Genomic DNA, 26264 nt, shown 5'->3' with positions numbered 1-26264 from the left:
TATTTTTCAAAGTTTCTATTTTGGAATAGAAATGCCATTTTTTTTGTTTAAATGTTTTTTTTATAAAGGTAAAATGGATATTAGTTTTTTTGGACAAGTTAATTTTTTTTTTTTTGATAAATTAGGTAACGCAGTTTGCAAATCAGATAGATAAATTTAAAAATTATGTATGTAATTCATTTAGTTCTTTTAATTATATTTAATTATATTGATATATTAAAATTTCAGTTTTTATACGAGTCATATCGAGAATAATGTATTCTATTTTTATTCAATAATTTGTCGAAGTTTTTTTAAATAAAAAACAAAGCTCAAATTACATCTTTCCTTCCTGAGTCCTGACAACCTCTCATCTCCTTCTATGGCACGTTCCATCCGACGGTTGGCATGTGATGCCAACTAACCCCCGACCCAACTCGGCACCTCTCTATTTAAAAGTTAAAACCTTCTCCTTTACTTCCCAGGGAAGAGAAGACACTTCATCTTTTCCCCTCCCCAGCCTTTTCCTTCTATCCTCGATCCTTTCCCAATCCGTAGATGGATCTCCCCGACGGAGCTGCCGACGCCATTTTCGGCGACCTCTGCCTCAATGCCCCCGCGGATCCCCTCAATTGGGGCGCAGTAGCGGCGGCGTCGGCGGGGAGCCACCTGGAGGAGGTGAAGAGGATGACGGAGGAGTTCCGCCGGCCGTCGGTGCGGATCGAGGGCGCCGCGCTCACGATTTCGCAGGTGGCGGCGGTGGCCGCCTCGGCGGAGGTGAAGGTGGAGCTGTCGGAGGCGAAGAGGGAGGGCGTGCAGGCGAGCAGCCGGTGGGTGGTCGACAGCTTGAGCAAGGGCAAGGACAGCTACGGCATAACCACCGGATTCGGGGCCACTTCCCACAGGAGGACCAAGGAAGGCGTCGCCTTGCAGAACGAGCTCATTAGGTCACCCATTTCTCCTCTCTCTCTCTCTCTCCCCCCATTAATTTGATAGTTTTTCATCAAATCTCGAACTCATCTAACTGCATCATGAACTTATGCAAGTTGATTGTGAATTTGACTAAATCATCCAAAACAATTTCGGCGAGAAATAGATACCCAGATTTTTCAAATCGTCCATTCTTTTATGTTCGAGTTAAAAGGATTAAACTACAAGTTGGGATAGTCAACTTGAAGCAAGTGGGAGAGTTGAAATCATGCTCCAGCCTGTGCATTGGTTGTCACCCATTTTATTTAGGTCATCATCCTCATACCTGTTCTTCAATTTTTTTTTCCCACCCAAATCGATAGGGAGAAGAGTCTTTGTTTTTTTATTATAATCAGTCAGCTTATGACCAGATCCACATGATTTGTTCAGCAATAAGTGAAGAAAAAGATGCACCGACGAGAACGGCCTACCAAACCCAATAAAGTGGAGAGAGAAAATTCAAGAAGCATGTCCTTGTCAAATTTTATATGGTTGCGTTCGGTTCAAGGGACTCCAAATGCGTCGCCTCACCTCCATTATTCTGCTAGCGTGAATGTTTACATGTGAATGAATATGTGATCCAAGGATTCAGGCACACAATAAGTTGCAGATGAACCAATTTTGACTATCTCCTATGATATTGTCTGCTTTCTAAGAAGACAATTTTTTCTCTCCAGATTTCATCTCTCTCCTGGAGGCGTTTCACTTATTTACTATTTGTTTATTCATAAAACTCATTATTTCATGAACGGAGATTAAGTATCAGTCTAGCAGATTATACTATGTTATATAGTAAATCCAATAATTTACTGTAGTTGATTATGGTAGTTTGAGCACGAGATTTTTTGGGATTTGCCGTGCAGATTCCTCAATGTCGGAATATTCGGCTCCCTGCTAGACGCTGGCCACACGCTGCCGTCCACCGCAGCCAGGGCGGCTATGCTCGTCCGCATCAACACGCTTCTCCAGGGCTTCTCTGGGATCAGGTTCGAACTCCTTGAGGCCATAGCTAGCCTCTTGAACTCCGGCGTCACCCCTTGCCTTCCCCTCCGGGGTACCATCACCGCCTCAGGCGATCTCGTGCCCCTTTCCTACATTGCTGGACTCCTCACCGGCCGTCCTAACGCCAAGGCGCTCGCGCCAAGTGGTGAGCCCATCGACGCGGCTGAGGCCTTCCGCCGTGCCGGCATCACCCACGGCTTCTTCGAGCTGCAGCCCAAAGAGGGCCTTGCGCTGGTCAACGGCACGTCCGTCGGCTCCGGCCTCGCCTCACTCGTGCTCTACGACGCCAACATCCTCGCTCTCCTCGCGGAGGTGCTCTCCGCTGTGTTCTGCGAGGTGATGCAGGGGAAGCCCGAGTTCACAGATCACTTGACCCACAAGCTCAAGCACCACCCGGGGCAGATCGAGGCGGCCGCCATCATGGAGCACGTCCTCGCCGGAAGCGCCTTCCTCAAGCTCGCCGAGAAGCTCCACGAGCAGGACCCCCTACAGAAGCCGAAGCAGGACCGGTACGCCCTTCGCACATCCCCCCAATGGCTCGGCCCTCAAATCGAGGTCCTCCGAGCTGCCACGCGCGCCATCGAACGCGAGATCAACTCCGTCAACGACAACCCCCTAATCGACGTCTCGCGCAACAAGGTCCTCCACGGTGGTAACTTCCAGGGCACACCTATTGGCGTCTCCATGGATAACGTTCGCCTCGCCGTCGCCGCCATCGGTAAGCTCATGTTCGCACAGTTCTCCGAGCTTGTCAACGACTTCTACAACAACGGCTTGCCCTCCAACCTCACGGGCGGTCGGAATCCCAGCCTCGATTACGGCTTCAAGGGCGCCGAGATCGCCATGGCCTCCTACTGCTCCGAGCTCCAATTCCTCGGCAACCCTGTCACTACGCACGTGCAGAGCGCGGAGCAGCACAACCAGGACGTGAACTCCCTGGGGCTCATCTCTGCCAGAAAGACGGCGGAGGCTATCGACATCCTCAAACTAATGTCCGCCACCTACTTGGTTGCCCTCTGCCAAGCCATCGACCTACGACACCTGGAGGAGAACCTGAAGAACGCCGTGAAGAACACTGTCAGCCAAGTGTCCAAGCGGGTGCTCACCACCGGCCCCACCGGCGAGCTCCACCCCGCGCGGTTCTGCGAGAAGGACTTGCTCACGGCCGTCGACCGCGAGCACGTCTTCAGCTACATCGACGACCCCTGCAGCTCGACTTACGCCTTGCTGCCGAAGCTGAGGGCGGTGCTGGTGGAGCACGCGCTCGGCAACGTCGAGAAGGAGAGCGAGCACAGCACCTCCATCTTCCAAAAGATCCTGGATTTGGAGGAGGAACTCAAGGCGGTGCTGCCCAAGGAGGTGGAGGCAGCCCGGGCCGCTGTCGAAAATGGCAGCGCAGCTATAGAGAATCGGATTAAGGAGTGCCGGTCCTATCCCTTGTACTGCTTGGTGAGGAAGGAGGTCGGGGCGGCGTTCCTCACAGGGGAAAAAGTGCGGTCCCCCGGGGAGGAGTTCGAAAAGGTGTTTTCGGCGATCAACGGAGGACTTCTCGTCGGGCCTCTTCTCGAGTGTCTGAAGGAGTGGGATGGTGCCCCACTTCCCATCCGTTAGGAAATCGGTTTGTGAAACTAGTCGTGTAAGTGTTATTGTTCCATTCTTCCCATTGTCGTCACCCTAAGAGCATCCATAATAATGGGAGCTCCTTTGTGATGCTCTAAGAACATTTGTTATTTTTTTTTCTCTGTAATTCTCTGTAACTTGTTCCAGTAATGAACTAGAAGTTTGTAGAAAAAAAAAGAACTTGTGTTTTCTCAGAGCATCCATAATAACTTATATCATTAATCAAATATCTCACTCTTTAAATATTTCAAATCTCATAATCAAATATCCCCTCAATTAAATATTATAGATTTTATCTATCAAATATCTTACTCTCAAATATCTCAAATTATATAATAAAATATTATTATCCCTTATGGGATCCATTTGCATACCACCTATCATGAAATCCACCTATCATGAAATCGATAAAAATTTAGGCCCAGTGATTACTATTTACCTCTCAAATATTCCCCATAATGAGAGATATTTGAGAGGGAGAGATATTTGGAGAAATATCTCCTCCAAATATACCTCATTAAAGATGCCCTTATTGTTTCTATGATTTGATCCATTAAAGAACTCGAAGTTTAACTCTTGTTAGCCACTTCCACATCATTTTTCAAATATCTTATTATTCAAATATCTCAACTTTCACAATGAAATATCTCCACTTTCACACCATTTTGGTGGGACACATCAGATTTAATTAAATTTAAAAAAAATCAAAAACAGTGGCAACCCACCACTTTGGTGGGCCCCACAAGATAAAATCACCAAGCACAAATTTTTGCCCGATGATTTCCAATCATCCCTCAAATATCCCTCACAATAAGAAATATTTGAAGAGGGATAGTTGAAGAAATATCCTTTCCAAATATTTTCCATTGGAGATGTTCTTATTGGATTCTTAGCAACATGCAATCATTGTCTAATTCCAAGATTCTTGAACTTTGTGGAGAAGCTTCCTGTCCAGAGTGGCGCAAAAGCGTTCAATGGCCCTTGTAAAGAAACTCTTAGGGATCCTTGAACTATGTCTAGACTTCCAAATCCAAAAATCTATCTCAAAACTAGGAAATTGGGTTTGATAAAATAACCTTGAAACAACACCAAAATACTAATCACCAAATGACTAAATATAAGACTGCAAATGAATCAAACGTTCATGAATAAATTTGATGTTCGACTTCATAAAAACTTGTTTATGTTCATTCAATATATATAAGATTAATTAAATAAACAAATTAAACAGTTCGTTAAGCTAAACAAACAAGCTTGAACACATATATGTTCAACTTGTTAACATTCGTGAACAATATTCATGAATAACGTTCATGAACAATATTCACGAACAACATTCATAAACAATATTCATGTACCATATTCATTAATAAAACTCTTCAACGTACTAAATAAATAATAAAATAAAATAAAATAAATAAATAAATTTAATATATCAAGTTCAATAACCAATCAAGCAACTAAAAATTTCAGACAATCAAACAAATTTGAATTGAAAACTTGATAATATCTAAACAAACTAAAGCTCAAGCCAAGCTTGAATTGAAAATTTGATAACATCTAAACGAACCAAACTCAAATCAAGCTCAAGCCAAGTTTGAATTGAAAGCTTGATAACATCTAAACGAACCAAGTTCAAGCCAAGCTTGAATTGAGAATTTGATAACATCTAAATAAACCAAGCTCAAGCTTATAAAAAATAAATCAAATCAAACTTGAACACTCATTTCAAAAGTTTGATTAATTTTAAATTCGGCTCGACTTGATTATCTTATCAAACAAACTTAAACACCCCAAAGCTCAGCTCGTTTACAACCCTAACTAAATAGACCACTAACAATGTGGGTGTGCAAAAATGTAACAAAACAGAATAACAGAGCAGAGAAGCATCTAAAGGCTTATATTACAGGAAGGGTCCGTTCCATACAGGGACATAGTCCATGAAATTCGACTACCCTAGGCATGCACAAATCTTGCTCCACCAATCAAAATGATTCCTGAAGAATTTGTTATCACCAACACTAAATCGCGCTAACATTACATGCAGAATCAGAAACTAAATGGGAGCAAAGTTTGTATGATCTTGGAAGCATCCAACCGTTAGTGGCATGCTTCATTAGCTTGTTTGAACTGCTCGGCTTGCAAAGCAGCAGCAGCGTCTGATATGAGAGCCTCCAAGACCAAACTTTTGATCTCCCAAGCAGTGTAGGGGAAGCCAGGCCGAGAATAAGCATTGAGGAGAGCAGCACTGGATTGCTTCACTAATTTGAAGAAGACACTTCCACCAATGTCATCATTTCGCTGTGTTGCCTCTAACAAAGTTAAGCCCGGTTCATATCTCTCCAGCAACATTGACCCAAAAACTTTAGAGACAGATGAATCAAGAGGGACCATGTTGGGCCATGGTTCTCTTCCACTGCTCCAGAATCTAAGAGAACTTGCTAAGTTAGTTTATCACAAAAATATGAAACAAAATGTCAATATAAGGTCTTTCATGATACACCATCAGAGTTTATAAAGGGTATGACAGTTGAAATTCCCTAATGGTTTTAAGCATTCAAACCTTCTACATGCATTATAGGATATGTTATCAAAATCAAAATGAGAAGCAATGAATAAAGTGAGTGTTGTTTTACAAAAATCTTTACACTAGTATTTTGCAGATTGAAAAAATGAAATAACTAGAACGTAAGGTTTGGTCTATATTATAACAAAATAGAGAGCATATTTCCTAATTCATGTTTGATTCAATGGAGCATCCACCTATACGCTTTATCATATGAGATCCAAGTCCCCGGGGCATGGTGTCGCGGTAGGACATTCAGATTGTCACCCAACCCGCGGTTCGATCCCCAGCTACAGCGTATTTGTAAGAATTTTCCTCTAAATGAGGAGCGCAATCAAAGGATGTTGGGCGTCTGGGTTGGTTGCCTCGCGCGCTTCCCGATTTACCCTGGTGGCCGGTGGAAAACTTCCGTGGGACTGGACCGGTCACCCCAGAGATAGTCAATGAGACTAACTGGGATTATCATTTTTTTTTTATCATATGAGATCCAAAGTAGGAGGTTTGAAACATAATCAATGGATGTATTTATTAGAGAGAAAAAAATCTACCTTTCCAATTACCTTTCCATCTAAAGTGAAAAAAAAAAGAATTTACAAATATTGAAGCGTTGTCATCCAAGCATAACTAATAGCTTAGATGCCAGCATTTTGCAATTTCTTCCTTTGGGTCTCACATCAAAATCTATTTCACTAATTTTTTTAGTTGACACCATATATTCAGCTTACGTCAACTAATCCTGGGAGTGACCAGCTCGGCCTCACTGAAGTTTTCCATCGACCACTAAAGTAAATCGGGAAGCGCTCGCAGCAGGTAGTCCATCAGCCTAGCATTCTTATGTCAATTGCTCATCGGCCTATTTCATTGATTGCACTGGGACTCGATCCTTAGATGTCTAGGAAACTGAGAAGGTGACCTGTCATTGCACCATTGCCCCAAGGGCAAAATCTATTTCACTATTATAGCAAAAGGTGATTATGCTCACCCCAAACGCCCTCACAGTCCAGCCCCACTATTTCACTATTGTTTCATATAATTATGACAAGCGATGGAGTTGACCATACTAGTAGGGATCTGATATTCATGTATCTAAGTCGCCACTTACATTCTGCTATCTTGACAATACAAAATAGAATATGGTTTCTCTATATGTTCTCTTAAAGTGTGAAGTGATTTTGTTACAGTATCCTTCCAATAAAATGTTTTTGTTGCATTAACATCACAGATATTAATCCTGTGATGGTCTTCTTGTAGCATTTCCTATAGCAATTTGCGACATTTTCGCTTTGTCACAAAGTTATCAGTGACAAAACCATCTGCAGCAGTTGCTGTGATGAAATTTTCCATCAAAATTGAGTATTAGTGTCAGATATGAAATCATCAGCAGTGCCTTTTGTCATCACAAAAGACCAAATTTTTTTTGCATTGAACTACAAAGTGGTCAACATGCGGATTTTGTAATATGGACAAACTCTTCATTGTAAGATACAAGGAGAGTAAGATGAGTTCTTACTACCATAGATATCTCAGAAATGGGGAGAAGGATATAGAAGTAGTAGGGCTAGAGATAATAGATGAGATGTGAAGGTGCAGCATAGACGATATGATTAGAAAACAATGCCTATGGTCAAGGAAACTAGTGGTTTCTTAAGAGGAAAATTGAAAAACTAATATCTAGCAGCTCATGGAAAAGGTGAGAAGAACCCCATAAGGCAAGGTAAAGATATGAAAAAGGATCAATAAAATAGGTGGTTTAGAAATGATAGTCGATCAATAATCATGGATCAAACATTGATGATGTAGATGGTCCATGCAAACAAGAAGACCAGACGGCTAAAGATTGGCAAGTTTAACAATAACTAGACAAGTGCATTGTGAATGTTATCAAGGCAACTGCATATTGTATTTGCCATGAAGATACCATGAGCTGAGTGAGCATGGCAGACTGCACATGCACATTATTTTCAATTGGTTGATTTCCCTTGGATTTTTTACCTCGAAAGAAACAATAGATAGACTAGTAAACTATAGTTTTACAACAAGCCTCCCAGATATTTATTAAGGATTATGCTAAAAATAATATAAACTATTAGAAACTAGAACTTGATGCTGCAAATTTATGCTCTAGTAGGAGAGTAGATATTTGTCATTGAAATTTCTAAGAGATCTCAACTGGAGTTATATCTCTCAGTTGAGAATGCAATTTGATCACAAGGACCCAGTAGAGATAAACAATTCAAGGTTTTTCAATCTCTCCCAACTCACTCTTTAGCATGAAAATCTGATAAAACTAGACATCTCTTTCATCCCAAGCTTGTCCCACATATTTTTTTTGTTTTTGATAGTCCAGTCGTCTGGTGTCTGGGCCTTAGACTCGACTAATCCTGGAGGTGGGCGGCCTTCCCCAGTTCGCCCACCAAGTAAAGCACAAACGGCCCGCGCCCAGCAGCCAATTTCCTATATTTTTCATCTCACTGGATGATAATGCCCTGGGATTTGGAGCGTGGGTGCTTGGGAGTCTGCTGAACGTTTTGCTGCTGCACTATGCTTGTCCCACATCTTTGCACCTATAAACTATGCCAAATCATCTCCTTCATCCAATCCCATCATACTCCTTGTTTGCTTCTTCCCAACTCCCTTTATGCAACTCTAAATCTCTAATCAAGCTCCCAGATTCAGACATCTAGACTTGGTTTACCAGGACAGATAATGTTTTCTATATCCTTCCTCTCTTTTTCTGTGTCGACCTCCTGTCTATCTTTCCACTCGGTAAACCAACCCTAAGTCCACATCCAAGCTAAAACCCTACTGCAACCGTATTATTGCAAGGGGAAAGAACACACGAAAATGACACATGAACACAAGAAATCACAAAGCTTTCTCTTTCGCGTGCATTGAAACAATCAAAGAGAGAGATTTAGGGTTATTGGACGTACTGGGGAGTGCATCTTCCAGTGGGTCTGACGTAGAGATAGCCGGGCATTCTCGCATCTGTCGCCAATCTGAGGCCTTCCCTTCCGCTAGAAGTGGCTTGAACGCCCAAACCTGCACTACCAAGAAGATAGAAGACCGCCAGAGGCAGCAATACGGTCGCCATTCCTTCTCTCTCCGTGCTCACGCCGCTTCAGTACCCCAGATGAAGCCGAGAACACTTTATTTCCGCTGTCTCTCTTTCTCTCTCTCTCTGCTTCCTCATTTGAATTGACTGGTAGCAATTATTTCGTGGGTCGATTGACAAGAACGCCCTCAAACATTACCAAATTGACTACTTTTGTCCGATTCAAAACTGATACAGTTTGCCTGGTGAATTGTGAATCTTCCGAGGTCAATCCAATCCAATCCATGACGCTGTTAGATTATGATTCTGCAAATAGATTTTGCTGGAATTTTTTTCCTTTGGAAAAGGATAAATTATATTGAATAAAGAAAAATATATTCATAAATAATTTACATTAATTTATCAAAAGAATAATGTAAATTTTTGAATTTATCAAAATACACCACTACGTTAATATTTATTAAGGGACACATTTAATTAAATGTTTTTTTATTTTATCCCTTCGAATAAATTTAACTTTTTTATTTTATTTTTTATACTCTAAATTATATTTTAAAAAATTAATATTTCTTTATATAAATCTCTAATACATAAATATATTTTTTAAATACATTATAATACTCCATAAATACTTAAATTTATTTTATTTTTTCTTTTTCTTTTTACTAAGTACTATAATCTAATTGAAAATTTTTATTTTTAATTTTTCTTTTTACTAAATACTATAATCTAATTGGAAAATTTGACCCCTAGTGATAAAATCTTTAAAAAAATTAACTTAAAAATTATAACTCAATTGGGAAAACATGAATCCTAAAGACAATCTTTATCATTAGATAAAGCGCCCCCGGGGCTATGGTATAGCGGCAGGGCATTCAGATTGACACCTAAGCATCCGTTCAAACCCTAGTTATGACGAATTTGCAGGAATTTTTCCTCCAAATGGGGCACGCAACTAAAAGATGCTGGGCTCTTGGGCTGTCCGCTGCAAGTACTTCCCGATTAACACTGGTACCCGGTGGAAAACTTCCGTGGGACTGGACCGATCACCCCAAGCTCGACATTACCCAGCCTGGTTAATCTTTTTTCATCATAAGATAAAGCAAGTCCAACGTGGCCCTAAAATGGAACTATATCGAGTTACGATTCATATCAAGTCCATGCTTAGCTAATTATTCCAATAATATTTTAACATTTATAGAGAGGTCAAAATAAGTAATAGAAGATATCGTTGAACTTCTTTCAATATCAGAAATTCATAAGACTTGAAATGGATCTAATTGGACCTGTTTAGGTCGATCAGTAGATTCTGACCGAAATCTATTGATGTATCTATATAAGTTCGATTGGACTTATTTCAAGTCCTATAGATTTTTGATATTGTAAGGAGTCCAACGATGTCCTCCATTGTTTATTTCGACTTCTCTATACGTGTTAAAATATTATTGAAAGAATCAGTCCAATGTGTACCTGATATGAATCGTGGACCTAATATGGTTTAGTCCCTAGGGTCATGGTGTATCGGTAGGACATCCAGATTATTATCCAGGCATCCGCGGTTTGAACCCCAACTACGATGTATTTGTAGAAATTTTTTCTTCAAATGAGGGGCATAATCAAAGGATGTTGGGCTTATGGGCTGGATGCCGCGTGCGCTTCTAGATTTATTCTGGTGGACAGTGGGAAACTTCCTTAGGATCGGGCCGATCACCCAAGAATAGTCAATAATGCTAACTGATATTATTTAGTGGACCTGATATGACTTTATATTATTTCTATATTGACCCTAATATTATTTCATATTTAATTGATTATTCGAATAATATTTTAACATATTTGAAATAATTGAAATAAATAATAGAGGAGATTAGTCTTTACACCCTCATAAATCTATAAAACCTTACATGAGTCTACTCGGACTACCTATCCATGTCAGACACACAATCTTTTAGCTGATGCATGCTTTGTACGATACAAATTATACCACAAAGGCATAACTTTCGAAATTACATTGCATCCCAAACACAAACTACAAAGTAAGAACAATTTGCAACTGAGTCAAATCTTTGTAAGCTACACTGAATAGTTTAAGAAAATTAATCAAACATCTCAAATAAAGGTACTAAAATACATTGAAATAGATGAACTAATAATAATAATAATAATAATCTGGTAAATAGCTTCCAAAGTCCAAAGCACCTATCAAAATAAATGAGAGTGGTAGGTGCCTCAAAATGTAGCATAATTAAGCTATAATAAGCTTTTTTATCTCATGAAAAAAGAAACAAATAACTGAGTTCTTGATTGGTTAACTACAACCAAAGTTTAAATTAAGTGGGCAAATTTTCATTTTTTTTACTAGTGCAGAGTTGATTTTTTATTCAGTAGAGTGTATTTTTAGTTTTCAACCAATGAAAATTGTTTTCAATTTTTTATCATAGATAACTATCAGCTCCAAGAGCAATATCATTCTTTTTTACTGATAAAGCTACCATACAAGTATTGAATAGCTAAACGACCCAAGTTAACAATAGTTAAGCTGAGGGATGTTTCTAACTGTAATGCATATTTCTTAATGCAAACCATAAAGCACATATTGAGTAAGTTGAGAAGATATGCTATAACAATCTTAACCCAAGTCAAAAGAAAATAAGAATTACTTAAAAGACATTTTTCATCGTGAGATAAATCAGGCTCAATGTGGGTCTGATATGATATTACGTCAACAATTCATATCAAGTATATATTGTGTTAAGTTTTTCAATAATATTCTAATACCTCTAAAGAAACTAAAATAAGTAATGGAAGGTCCTATAGATTTTTGAGATGGTAACCAATTCAACGATGACCTCTATTGTTTATTTCGATTTCTCTAGAGGTGTTAAAATATTATTAGAAAATTCAACCTAATGTGGACTCATATCAGGCCTGGGGTTCATATAAGTCACGCATTTAGCTGATTCTTCCGATAATATTTTAACACACTTGGAAAAGTTAAAATAAGCAATGAAAAGCATCGTTGGACTTCTTATAAGCTTAAAAATCAGCATGACCTGAAATGAGTTGTGATCCTGTCCGAGAGTTGAGTCGACGGACGCTGGGGAGCGGGTGCTCACGTTGACTGAATGTAGACTGAAGATGATGTGGACCTCCGACGAGCTAAGCCTGCAACCACAAGTCGTTAGTGCCGAGCCAGGGAGGGGTTCCCCGGTGATGGCCCTCCGACGCTCAAGTCAATCACCGGCAGTAAGCGAATGAAGTGGAGAAGAGAAAAGACCAGTAGCGTAACTGTAGTTGCAGTAGGAGTCAACATACCTTCGTCGAAGTCTGAGAGTCCTTATATAGGGCTCCCGAGAGATGCGTGCACGCTTCTCAGAGCATACCTGGAAAGAATGTGTCAGAAAACCGTGTCTGACGTCATACCTTAACAACCCAAGCATATCCCTACCGTGACAGTGGAAGTTTCCACCGTATGATTTGTTAGGATCCTTCGTACGGCTAGAGAGGGGGGGTGTGAATAGCCGACCCCAAATCTTTGCTCGTTTCTTTCTACAAATTAGGTTAGCAGCGGAAATAACAAAAGGAAACGAAAACAAAACAAACCAAACCTCAACTCGTCGATGTAACGAGGTTCGGAGATGAAACTCCTACTCCTCGGCGTGTCCGTAAGGTGGACGAAGCCTATCAATCCGTCGGTGGATGAGTCCCCGGAAAACCGGCTAATACAATATACTCCTTGTGGGTGGAGAAACCTCGCCACAATATTCTTGCAACAGCAAGAAAGGAATACAACAAGAAATACAAGAAGACAAGAACAATAAATGTAAAAACACAGGTTTTCTTGCCTCCTCGCCGACTGGATTCGTTGAAGCAGCAGCTCCTCAGAACACCTCCAGCAGCAGGAGATCCCAGTCGAGAAGCTCACGCGAAGCTTGTGAAGATGAGCTCAACAAAGCTCAAGCACTAGAACAGCAGCTCTTTAGTAGAAGAGAAGAAGGAAGAAGAAGTCCAACAGTAGCTTCTCAACCTCTTTTATAACCTGCGAAGAAGACAGAAGAAACTAGCCGTTGCGTCGCAACGGCTAGAACCCTGATCGGTCTGCGGACCGATCGGCAACATCCTTCAGGCTTCGGTCCCTCGTCTGATCGGTGTCTCCTGATCGGTCTGTGGACCGATCAGGAACCTCCTGATCGGTCCATAGACCGATCGGGCTTCGCCCTCACGCCATCGATCTATGCCCGATCGGTCGCCGATCGATCAGGCCATGGGTGGATCGGTCGGCAGACCGATCCACGACTTTCTTCTCGCAGTTGCGTTGCCTCCTGATCGGTCTCCACACCGATCAGACTGATCTGATTCTGATCGGTCACCGGACCGATCAGGGCAACGCAATATCACCGGATCGGTCACGACCGATCCAACTCCTAGGTTTAGAGTGCCCTCTCTAACCTAGTTCGGAGAACGAGCCACCGAGCCCTCTCCGACTCCATATGCCAAGCTTCACTCACTTGGACTTCTCAACACCGGATGTCCGATCACCCTTGATCCATCCTGGATTTTCCCTTGCCCGCTTTACTCACCAGGACTTTCCACCGGCTTCACTCCCAGATTTCCACATGCCTAACATCCCGTTAGGACTTTCCCACCTGGCTTCACTCACGGGACTTTCCAACCGCCTAACATCCCAGTTAGGACTCTCTGCCCGGCTTCACTCACGGGACTTTCCCGTGCCAAGTCTCCATACTTGGACTTTTCCATTGCCAAGTCTCCATACTTGGACTTTTCCAGTGCCAAGTCTCCATACTTGGACTTTTCGCGTGCCAAGCTCCCTGCTTGGACTTTACCGTGCCAAGTCTCCATACTTGGACTTTTCCCGAATCAGGTCAACCAGGTCAACCCTGACCTATGGTTGCACCAATAATCTCCCAAACATCTATTCTTGTCCCACATCAAGAATAGAACTCTCTCACGAGTGTCAAACATCAACATGCAACACAACTAGGTCAACCTTGACCTAAGGTTCCACCGACAATCTTCCCAAGTCAAACATCAAAATACAACTCGAGTCACGTCAACTCGAGTCGGGTCAACCAGGTCAACCTTGACCTAAGGTTGCACCAACAATCTCCCCCTTTTTGATGTTTGACAAAACCATAATCAAGTTAGGTTAACCCGATAACCTAACTTAGGTTTTCAATCATCTTCCAATGTCCAATGTTCCTTCCTTGAACATTCTCTGGACATTCTCCCCTTAGGTTAACCTGATAACCTAACTTAGGTTTTCAATCATCTTCCAATGTCCAATGTTCCTTCCTTGAACATTCTCCCCTTAGGTTAACCCGATAACCTAACTTGGGTTCTCCAATAATTCTCCCCCTTTTTGACACACATCAAAAAGAATTCCAATGTTCTTCCTTGAACATTCCTAGACATTCTTCCCCTAGCTTAGGTTAACCCGATAACCTAACTTGGGTTCTCCAATAATTCTCCAATGAACACTCTCCCCTTTTTGACACACATCAAAAAGAAAAAGGAGGGTATCAAGGTCAAGATTTTCTTCCTAATGAAAGTCCCATACCTTCCATTGAAACTCTTAATTTCCTCCTTGATACTAAACTCAACAATCAACTTAGTGATAATCTCATATCACTAATCCTCAAAAGTCTTAAGGAGTAAAAACTCCCCCTAAAAGTCAACTCCCCCTTGACCATTGCACCAACAATGTCTTTGAGAGTTCCAAACCTTTAGAAATCCGAAAACACCACTTCCATAACTGAAATTTCAGACAACAGCTGAGAAATCAGAAATTCGGCACGCCCTGATCGGTCCCCAGACCGATCAGTCCTTCACCAGATCGCACTCGTGCTACTGGAACTCACTGGATCGGTCTGCAGACCGATTCAGATCTTCCCTGACCGATCAGATCTTCCCTGGATCGGTCCCCGGACCGATCCAGCTACTGAAATCAGAACTTCTGATTTTCTCCCCGGGAGAAGTTCAGAAAACCACAGAAAATTACAGAAAATTCTAAAAATTACGAAACTTTGAGGATACATTCCTCATATCATACACTATCATGGAAAAATAGTTTTAGATGAAAATAACTTCCATTTTCAAATCTTGATACAAAGTTCGAAAAGTTTTGCAATAGCTCAAAGTTTCAAAAACTTTGTATCACTTTGTTCAATGATGAATGCAATCACTAAGATGGCTTCATCAAGGTTTTCCAAATCAATTTTAAAATGATTTTAAACCTTTTAATTTAGGACCATAATCTTAGGGCTAGATGTACATGACTTGTACACAAGCTTTCCCTATGATCCTTAATTTCTTGAATTAGGGTCATCTAGGTACAAGGACTATGCACCTTGATCCTAACTCATGATCCTAATATCTCACACACATCTAAGGTGTATCAAACCACATTCAAGTCAATTTGATGTGAGACATGGATTAAGGTCAACTTAGGCTAAGTTCTCATGCATTTTCTAAACTACACTTTTATCTCAATATCAAAATGTGTTTTTATCCTTAAATCAATTTCATTGATTATTAATGCAAGAGATGATGACATGGCATAAAATGGTATCATAAATGAAAACATGTGCCAATGTCATGATGTCATGACATAAAGTTTGAAACTTAAATAAACATGACATAAAAACTAGCCTAAGCATTATCATGACATTTCAAATGATAATAAAATAAATATGATGTCATGGCATGGCATATGGCAACCAATCATGGCAAGTTAGCACAAATAAAATACCTAAATTCCCTATCTAAGTATCCTTAGTCTTAGCTAACTTAAAATCTAACCCTAGACTGCCCATATATCCCTAAGAGAAAACCAAAATCCCAATTATGGTATTTCTCTAAGTTTTCTTAAATTGTGCCAAATAAGATTAAAATCGATATTTTCCAATTATGGCACAATTTACTCTTCAAGGAGTAAATGATAATTCCATTTCATTTTCAAAAGTTCTCAAAACCTTGAAAATGCTCCTTGAGTGTCAATTTCCTCAAAGTTGGGTTAACTACCCTTCTAATTGGAGTTGACACTCTCTAACCCATCTATGGGGTAGAGAAGATGCTCCTAGGAACCCAATACCTATTTGAGCTCATTGGGTTCACTAAAAATTCACTAGGGATAACTTCCCTAGCAACTCTCCTAATGACCCTCTTAGGCTTTAAAGCCTTGGCCATTTGGGACTCATCAAGATCAACTCTAGGGGTGACTCCCCTTGTGACCTTGGCAATGGTCTTCCTAGCCCTAGGTTTTGTTCCATAATCGAATGGAACATTATGATAAGTGGGCTTGACCATTTGGGACTTAGGTTTGTGACCCAAACCTTTCTTGTCCTTGGACTTGGGTTTTTGACTCTTAAACCCTAGAGATGACTTCTCCATGTTTTTAAGAGCCTTTTCTAAATTATCAATTCTTGACCTCAAGACTTGATTTTCCCTCTCTAATACCTCAAGTTTTAATTTGTCATTTTCTCTTGAGATATTCCTAGGCATGTGTCTTGTTTTCTTGGGATTTCTACCTAGGTTTTCCTTAACTTTAGAAGCGTTAATCCTAGGGTTGGTATTTCTAGTGTTATCCTTACCTAGGCTAACATGTTTAGCTCCTAAGCACATGTATTGGTTCCTAAAGTTAACATGCTTATCATTATTAACAATTGCAACAAAACTACTAGCATGAGTTTTATTAGAATTGCAATAATGAACCTTAGAGATTACCTTAGGGTTTGCCTTAGCTCCCCCTATCGATGTGCTCGGTCTCTTGTCCTTGTGAGATTGCCTCCCCCTCGGACATTGGCTCCTATAGTGTCCCCTTCGCTTGCATTGGAAACACACCACGTGCTCCTTGCCCTTGCGTGTCGGGACTCCGGCTTCCTTGACTTTTGGCGCCGGTGGAGTCTTTCTAACCCTCTTTGGACACTTACTCTTGTAGTGCCCAAATTCCCTACACTCAAAACACATTATATGCAATTTACTTGAACTTAAAGTGTTTGAGTTACCTAGGGTTGAGGATGAATGGATGCTCTCTTCTTCATCCCTCTCGGAGGTAGAAGCTTCTTCTTCGTGCTCCGATCTTGAAGAAGAACTCACTTCCTCTTCTTCTTTAGATGTTGAGTAACCCTCAACTTCCAATTTGCTCTCTTCATGATGTGAGCTACTTGGCTCACTAGGCTCCTCTTCATGGCTTGAAGTGGAGCTCTCTTCATGGTACTTGGCCAAGTTATCCCATAATTCCTTGGCATTGTTGTAACCTATCTTACACAAGATGTTAGTAGGCAATGAAAATTCAATTATTTTCGTTACCTCTTCGTTGATTTCGGATTTGTGAATTTGTTCTCTTGTCCACTCCTTCTTCTCAAGTGGTTTTCCTTCCTTATCCACCGGAGGAGTAAATCCTTCTTGTACACAAAACCAATTCATTATGTTAGTCATAAGAAAATACTTCATCCTTACCTTCCAATACGCGAAGTCGTCGCATTCGTAGAAGGGTGGAATGGTGACGTCTTCTCCATAGAGATCCATTCTCTAGCTTTGCTCCCACGGGTGTTGATCCGATGAAGAGCGAACCTTCGCTCTGATACCACTTGTTAGGATCCTTCGTACGGCTAGAGAAGGGGGGTGTGAATAGCCGACCCCAAATCTTTGCTCGTTTCTTTCTACAAATTAGGTTAGCAGCGGAAATAACAAAAGGAAACGAAAACAAAACAAACCAAACCTCAACTCGTCGATGTAACGAGGTTCGGAGATGAAACTCCTACTCCTCGGCGTGTCCGTAAGGTGGACGAAGCCTATCAATCCGTCAGTGGATGAGTCCCCGGAAAACCGGCTAATACAATATACTCCTTGTGGGTGGAGAAACCTCGCCACAATATTCTTGCAACAGCAAGAAAGGAATACAACAAGAAATACAAGAAGACAAGAACAATAAATGTAAAAACAAGTTTTCTTGCCTCCTCGCCGACTGGATTCGTTGAAGCAGCAGCTCCTCAGAACACCTATCAGTCGAGAAGCTCACGCGAAGCTTGTGAAGAAGAGCTCAACAAAGCTCAAGCACCGCAGCACTTCATAAGAGAAGAGGAAGAAGAAGTAGTCTCGACCCCTTTATACTGCTGAAGAAACTGCCGCTGCGTCGAAGCGGAACTCGATCGATCACCCCAGCGCGTGAAGCTTGCTTTGTCACCGATCGGTCCCGGCCGATCAGGTGTCGCGATCGAAGCCCCGATCGGTCTGTGGACCGATCGGAATCCTGATCGGTCCATAGACCGATCGGGCTTCGTCTTCCGCCATCGATCTATGCGATCGGTCCGCCGATCGATCAGTGAGCGGTGGATCGGTCCGCAGACCGATCCACGGCTTCTTCTCGCAGTTGCGTTGCCTCGATCGGTCTCCGCATCGATCGATTACAACCGCGAGCCATCGATTCGATTCCGATCGGTCACCGACCGATCGAGGCAAACGCACATCACCGGATCGGCCACCATCCGATCCAACTCCTAGGTTTAGAGTGCCCTCTCTAACCTAGTTCGGAGAACGAGCTACCGAGCCCTCTCCGACTCCATATGCCAAGCTTCACTCACTTGGACTTCTCAACACCAGATGTCCGATCACCCTTGATCCATCTGGATTTTCCCTTGCCCGGCTTTACTCACCAGGACTTTCCACCTGGCTTCACTCACCAGGATTTCCACACTGCCTAACATCCCAGTTAGGACTTTCCCACTGCCTGGCTTCACTCACCAGGACTTTCCAACTGCCTAATATCCCAGTTAGGACTTTCCACTGCCTGGCTTCACTCACTAGGACTTTCCCCGTGCCAAGTCTCCATACTTGGACTTTTCCAGTGCCAAGTCTCCATACTTGGACTTTTCGCGTGCCAAGCTCCCTGCTTGGACTTTACCGTGCCAAGTCTCCATACTTGGACTTTTCCCGAATCAGGTCAACCAGGTCAACCCTGACCTATGGTTGCACCAATAATCTCCCAAACATCTATTCTTGTCCCACATCAAGAATAGAACTCTCTCACGAGTGTCAAACATCAACATGCAACACAACTAGGTCAACCTTGACCTAAGGTTGCACCGACAATCTTCCCAAGTCAAACATCAAAATACAACTCGAGTCACGTCAACTCGAGTCGGGTCAACCAGGTCAACCTTGACCTAAGGTTGCACCAACATGATTCTCTATCTGACCATGTCGTCTGTCGGCGACTGCGACACTGGTCTTTAGAAGATATTCTCAACTGCTCCTTTTATCCGTTATTGGGCCGAGCGGGAGTGCCACCCGGCCAGTCCGTTGTTCGAGCGATATCGTGGTCGGGTTGAGCATCCGCTCGGCCAATGGTCTGTTGTCCAGCTCCGTCCCGTCGAGCGAGGGAGCCCTGCCTGCTTGGTCGGGGCTGTGCCCACCGTTTAACTGAGCGAGACGGCCGCTCGACCCTCGTCCTTCCATGCTTGAGCTTTTTTAGCGTCGAAATCTTGGTATTTAGTGGAGCTATCGAAGTGTTGGATCGACTACTCTTCATGCCGATCGGGAAGGTGGTTCTCCCGATCGGACAAGTGCTCAGGACGTTAACCACTTTGATTATGACCCTCCGTGTGGCAATGACCACCTACAAGGCGGGCTCGACCCTTACCACCGGATCACGTGCCTCCTTTTCAAGTCTAGTCGAAGGAGGTTGTGAGTCCGACTGACTGAACAAGTAGTCTGGTGACCAATTGGTCGATCGGGCAAGGGTTGGTTGCTCCCCGATTGACCCACGTAGGGTTGATCTCCCAGGCTGCTCGACACCCTGAGGATTTACACTTGGGAAATTTCTCCTTCGGCATCTTCGGATGGTTGCGACCCTCGCGGTCAATGCTGATGTTGCCCAAATCTTCTCGAAATTCATGCAAATCCCGCCATCAAGGTCCGAGCATGCGCTCATTAAATGCCTCTCCGTAAGCGAACTCCATGTGGCATTGTCGTCGTTACCGTGCGATCGAAGCGACAGGGGTGATGTGACGATCGACGGTTCAAATTCAACTGTCGGATATATACTTTGGATTCTGTGCCCTAGATCGGACGACTCCGGTCGGCCGATCCCCCTCTTTATAAAGTCGCAATGTCGGCTTCTGCTCGATCGCTAGCGTCTTTCCCGTGTGCTCCGGCGATACCTTAGCTTCTTCCCCCAGTGATCCGTCTGTAAGCTCTTCAACCTTGCTTCTGCCTGATTCTTTTTCTAAAGTTGCTTCCTTGCTCCTGCTTTGGCGTTTTCCCATCCCCTTTTTCCGTCCATCTTCCTATTTTTTTATTTTCCGACGATGGCTAGTTCATCGCGGTCGTCCGACCCCTGCTCCCGATCTCTGGTATAACACCATGGAAACTCGGTTCGACACGAGCAACGCTGCGAGCCTCGTCAACGCCTTTGACATTCCTCTTGACCACGAAATAGTCTTAGCCTCCCCGTCCGATCGGCCTAATGATCCGTTGATTGGCACTGTCTGCTTTTTCCGCAACCAATTCGTGGCCAGTCTGCGCTTCCCAATCCATCCTTTCATAACCGAAGTCTGCAATTATTTTCGTGTCCCTTTGGCACAGCTCGCCCCTAATTCTTTTTGCCTCATGTGCGGTGTGGTTGTATTGTTCAAAGTGCATGGTATTCCCCTCACACCTCAGGTATTCCACTACTTCTATTACTCCAAGCAGTCCGAGCTGGGCATCTATCTCTTCCAGTCTCGGGGCGACTTGGTCTTCTTCGACAAAATGTCATATTCCAATAAACATTGGAAAGATTACTTTTTCTATATGCGTCTCCCCGACTGGCCGAGCTTCCGTACCAAGTGGCAGGTCGGGCTCCCGCCTCAACCAGAGCTGTCGAAGTATAGGAGCCAATCGGACTATCTCCATGCAGCAACCTGCTGGCCGGCCAGAAATTCAACATCCATAAGCTGCTGCCGGAGGGGGTGATGTATACCTTCGGGCTGAGTCCGACCCGGACGAAGCTCCCAAGCAGCCTAGGTATGAAATTTTCTCTTCTTTCTTCTTTTGAATCTAACTGATTCTTTCTTTCTTTTGCAATCGACATCATGATGCACTCCTTAGCCTTCGGACTTATGAAGGTCAAGCAGGCTGAGATCGAGGCAGCACCAGTAAAAGAGATGGCGAGCCTCAGTCTGACTCCGGTTGGCTCTCACGAGGGTGAGAGCGAGACAGCGCAAACTGAAGGAGAGGGTGTCGCCGGTCAGCCGCTCCCCACAGAACCAGTCGGGGATCCGCTTCCTTCTAAGTCCTAGCCTGCCACCCAAGTTAAGGGCTCGGGGTCTTCTGGCGAGGTTCCTTTACTTCAACGCAAGAGACACCACACGACCACCTCATCTCGTTCGACTGCTTCGATGGTGCACTCTCCCGAGCGGGGTGGCACCTCCTCTCCAACCGTTCCTGAGAGGACCCCTCTCCGTCGAGGTCATTTCCTCTGATCGGACCCCTCTCGTTTGTCGATCTACCCCCTGAACCGATCGCAATCCAACCACTTTCCTCTCTTCCTCCGGCTCAGCAAAGGGTCTTACGATCCGACATCCTTCCAGCCTCGGCCTCCCAAGCTTTTGGCCCGCGACTTCTTCTCAGTCAGCCCTAGTGACCACTGATCAGTGACTGTCATTCTCCACCTCCCAACGGAGGAGTTCCTGGCGGCCGGCGATCAATCGCAGACTCCCGAACATCAGATACACATATGTGGGTCGCTCGCTAAGGTCTGGGAGGAAGCCAGAGGGTGTGCTGCGATGATGCCTCCCGGGTTGCTTGGCAACAACCATATGTAAATGGCCGCCCACATAAGTTCTTTATCTATTCATGATTTACCTTCGTTCGACACTAACATTCTTCCGTTCGGATGCAGTACTGGGTGGAGAGTGTGGTGGTGTGCAACCGCCTGGTGCTGGTAGAGGAGGAGCTTAAGAAGCTCAAGATTTCTGGTGGAGCTTCTTCCTCCAAGGGCCTTTGATTGCCAAGCTGCAGGCCGATCTGGCCAAGACCAAGAAGCTTCTGGAGGCCGAGCAGAAGACTTCCTCTGACCGGGGGATCATGATGGGTCGGCTCGAGACCCTGGTGAAATCCTATGACCAGAAGATCGATCTGGCCACCACCAGAAAAAATCAAGCTATAGCTGACCTGGATCTAAAGAACCAGGAAGCTCGAAACTTAGCCGAGAAGCTCAAGAAGGTGGAGAACCTTTTGGCTGTCGAGCGAAAGAGCCGCTCAACTCGAGAAACCGCTCTTCAAGGGAAAGTGAAGGCCCTCGAGGATTCTCTGTAGACCTCCCGCGCGGCCCTGAAGACTTACCAGGATGCCGAGCCGAGCCGCTTCGTGGCCATTAAGCAGGGATACCTCCGCTCGGACCAGTTCCTCATGAAGGTGTCCACACGGATCGTCCAATCGTTTGAACTGGCCATCGACGCAACGATCACCTAGCTGAAGGTGAACGGTCATCTCCCTGAAGCCTTGCCTGCTGACGCTGTCGACCGCGTCCAGCTCCTCAACTCTATTCTTGACGAAGCTTTTGATTACATCGAGTGAGGAGGGCTTCTGTAACTCGAGTGAGGAGGGAGTCTGTAACAAAGTGTTGTATGTTTGATTGTCGTTTGACAGCTTTTTGTTCATTATAAATGAAGTTGTTTGGCGGTTCTTCACATATTTGCTTGCCTAAAGCTTTTGACCTTTCAATCATGGACGGGTGATACATATCCATTATTGAACTCATTAGGGTCATACCTATGGGGTTTATAGTCGCCGCTCGACTCTGGGATTTAACGTCGTCGCTTGACCGTCGGTGGAGACCTGAGTTTAACGTCGTCGTTCGACGGTCTTCTAAGGCAGGAGTTTAAGATCGCTGCTTGACCGTCGATGGAGACCTGGGTTTAATGTCGTCGTTCGACGGTCTTCTAAGACAAGAGTTTAAGGTCGTCGCTCGACCATCAGTGGAGACCTGGGTTTAACGTCGTCGTTCGACGGTCTTCTAAGGCAGGAGTTTAAGGTCGTCGCTCGACCATCAGTGGAGACCTGGGTTTAACATCACCGCTCGATGGTCTTCTAAGGCAGGAGTTTAAGGTCGTCGCTCGACCGTCGGTAGAGACCTGGGTTTAACGTTGCCGCTCGACGCTCTTCTAAGGCAGGAGTTTAAGGTCGCCGCTCGAACGTCGGTAGAGACCTGGGTTTAACATCATCGTTCGACGATTTGTGTTGCCAATGGGTAAAGACTTTAGCAAGCGTTTGCTTTTGATTTCAACCCTGCATTTTAAATGGCGTAGGGATAGGAAAAATACATTAATTACATCAACGCATCTCTCATCCGTCTTGGTACGGCTGGAGATGGTTCGCTCTCCATGGGCGTTCTAGTTGTCGTCCGTCTTCATCCTCTAGGTAGTAGGCGCCTGAGCGGAGCTTTTCCACGACCTTGAAGGGTCCGACCCAGGGAGCCTCCAGTTTGGTGATATCGTCGACCGACTTCACCTTCTTCCATATGAGGCCCCCGACCTGGAATGACCTCGGAATCACCCTCCTATTGTAGTTTTGTCGCGTTCTTTGCTTGTAGGCCATCAACTGAATGGCGGCTTTAGCGCGCACCTCATCCACCAGGTCCAGCTCTGATAGCCTCCGCTCGACGTTGCCCTCGCTGTAGTTCTGTATCCGATCGGACTCGACTTCGATTTCGACGGGGATGATCGCTTCGCCTCCATACACCAAGTGGAATGGGGTTACTCCCGTACCTTCCTTAGGGGTCATGCGAATTGCCCATAGCACGCCGGGGAGCTCATCCACCCAGCTTCCTCTAACGTGGTCAAGCCGAACCTGCAAGATTCCCAAGATCTCCCAATTGGCGACTTCGACTTATCCGTTGCTCTAAGGGTATGCTACGGAGGTGAAAGTCTGCTCAATGTCATACCCCTTGCACCATTCTTTGAGTTTCTGCTCGGTGAATTACCTACCATTGTCTGAGACGAGTCGACGCGGAATCCCGAACCGATAGATGATGTGCTGTCAAATAAACGTCTGGACCATCTGCTCGGTTATTCTCGCCAATGGCTCCGCTTCAACCCATTTGGAGAAATAATCCACTGCGACAAGCAAGAACTTCCGTTGACCTATCGCCATGGGGAAGTGTCCCACGATATCCATACCCCATTGGTCGAACGAGCATGATACCGTGGAAGCCTTCATTTCTTCAGTAGGTCGATGCGAAAGGTTATGGTACTTCTGATAGGACAAGCATGTGGCCACTGCCGAGCGACGTCTGCTTGTAAGGTCGTCCAGAAATATCCAGCCAACAAGATATTCCTCGCCAGCGGCTGGGCGCCCGGATGTCCTCCACAGGAGCCTTGGTGTACTTCTTGTAGTATGTAATCGGCGTCTTCCGATCCAATACACTTAAGCAGCGGCATAGAAAAAGCCTTCTTGTAGAGTTGGTCCCCGACTAGTGTGAACCGACCGACCCTTTTTCTAAGTAGTCGGGCCTCCTCCCAATCGTACGGTGTAGCTCCCAATCGTAAAAATTCTACCAATGTCGTCCTCCAATCGCCAGGGAAAGTGAGTCCCTCCATCCGATCGATATGGGCCACCAAAGACACTTGCTCGATCAACTGTGTGATAACAATGGGTGATAGCAAGCTGGCTAGTTTGGGCAGCTCGTCCGCCGCCTGGTTCTCCGCTCGGGGAATCTTTTATATGATGACCTCTAAAAAATTGGCCTTCAGCTTTTCCAATACCTCCGCGTAGAGATTGAGCCGAGTGTTACTTATCTCGAATGCTCTGATAAGCTGCTGAGCGGCTAATTGGGAATCCAAGTGAATTAAAACCTTGGCGTCTCCAACGTGTCGGGCGGCCTGCAGGCCTGCTGTGAGTGCTTTGTATTCGGCCTCGTTGTTGGTCGCCCGGTAATCCAACTGAACGGACAAATGCATTCGCTCTTCCTGGTGGGAGATCAGTAATATACCAATCCCGCTTCCTTGCCGAGTGGGCGATCCGTCCATATATATCCTCTAAATGGCTTCTAGATCGGGATTCTGTACTTCAGTAATGAAGTCCGCCAAGGACTGCGCCTTAATGACCTTCCGGGGCTGATACTGGATGTCGAATTCGCTGAGTTCTGTTGTCCACTTGATCAACTGTCCTGACGCCTCTAGATTGAGGAGGACTCTCCCCAGAGGGTTGTTGGTCATCACGATGATTGTGTGCGCGAGGAAATATGGGCGGAGCCTCCGATCGACCAAAACTAACGCAAAGGCAAGCTTCTCGAGACTAGTGCAGCGGGATTTAACATCTTTTAAAATATGACTCAGGAAATACACTGGTTGTTCTTCGCTGTTCTGCCGAACTAACGCCGAGCCGACAGCATGCTCGGTCGAGGACAAATAGATTCGGAGCGACTCACCGGCAGTTGGCTTAGCCAGTACAGGCAGCGAGTTCATATACGCCTTGAGTTCCTTAAAGGCCCGGTCGCACTCTTCGTCCCACTGAAATTTGGTGGCTCAGCGTAATATCTTGAAGAAGGGTAGGCTCCGGTCGGATGACTTGAAGATGAACCGAGATAATGTTGTTATCTGACCGGTGAGACGCTGAGCTTCCTTTAAATTTCTTGGAGGCGACATATCTTGCAATGCTTTTACGTTGCTAGGGTTCACCTCAATGCCCCGCTCGGTGACTATGTATCCCAAGAAACGCCCACTCCTTGCGCCGAACAGACACTTGTTCAAATTCAGCTTGATTCCGTACGTCCTAAGTGTCTAGCGAGTCTCCATGATATCTGTACAGAGGTCAACCACTCGGAGGGATTTGATCAGTATATCATCGACGTATACCTCCATATTGCTGTCGATCTGTCACCGGAACACCTTGTTCATCAACCTCTAGTAGGTGGCTTCGGCGTTCTTCAGTCCGAATGACATCACATTGTAACAGTAGGTTCCATCAGCCGTAATAAAGCTAACCTTCTCCTGATATTCCTTGGCGAGCGGCACTTGGTGGTACCCCTGATACGCGTACAGCATGCATATCAGCTCGTACCCAACAGTGGAG

General features: G+C 44.4%; 2 protein-coding genes across 2 annotated transcripts; one reads left to right on the top strand and one right to left on the bottom strand.

The window, feature by feature from the left end:
• The first annotated feature begins 435 nt into the window (after positions 1–435).
• On the top strand, positions 436–3716 carry LOC122017157 (phenylalanine ammonia-lyase 2-like). The gene is made up of 2 exons (XM_042574695.1): positions 436–926; positions 1812–3716. Exons 1-2 carry the CDS (start codon positions 538–540, stop codon positions 3559–3561), a joined length of 2139 nt encoding a protein of 712 aa, XP_042430629.1. The 5' UTR covers positions 436–537; the 3' UTR covers positions 3562–3716.
• A 1739-nt stretch (positions 3717–5455) lies between these two features.
• Positions 5456–9323, bottom strand: LOC122017158. Its single transcript, XM_042574696.1, has 2 exons — positions 9070–9323; positions 5456–5998 (listed from the first exon to the last, which is right to left on the bottom strand). Exons 1-2 carry the CDS (start codon positions 9228–9230, stop codon positions 5671–5673), a joined length of 489 nt encoding a protein of 162 aa, XP_042430630.1. The 5' UTR covers positions 9231–9323; the 3' UTR covers positions 5456–5670.
• Positions 9324–26264: the final 16941 nt, after the last annotated feature.

This window comes from Zingiber officinale, chromosome 8B (assembly GCF_018446385.1).
Source record: "Zingiber officinale cultivar Zhangliang chromosome 8B, Zo_v1.1, whole genome shotgun sequence".
Lineage (NCBI taxonomy): Eukaryota > Viridiplantae > Streptophyta > Magnoliopsida > Zingiberales > Zingiberaceae > Zingiber > Zingiber officinale.
The sequence above is the reverse complement of the archived record's forward strand: the minus strand, read 5'-3'. Positions and strand labels throughout refer to the sequence as shown.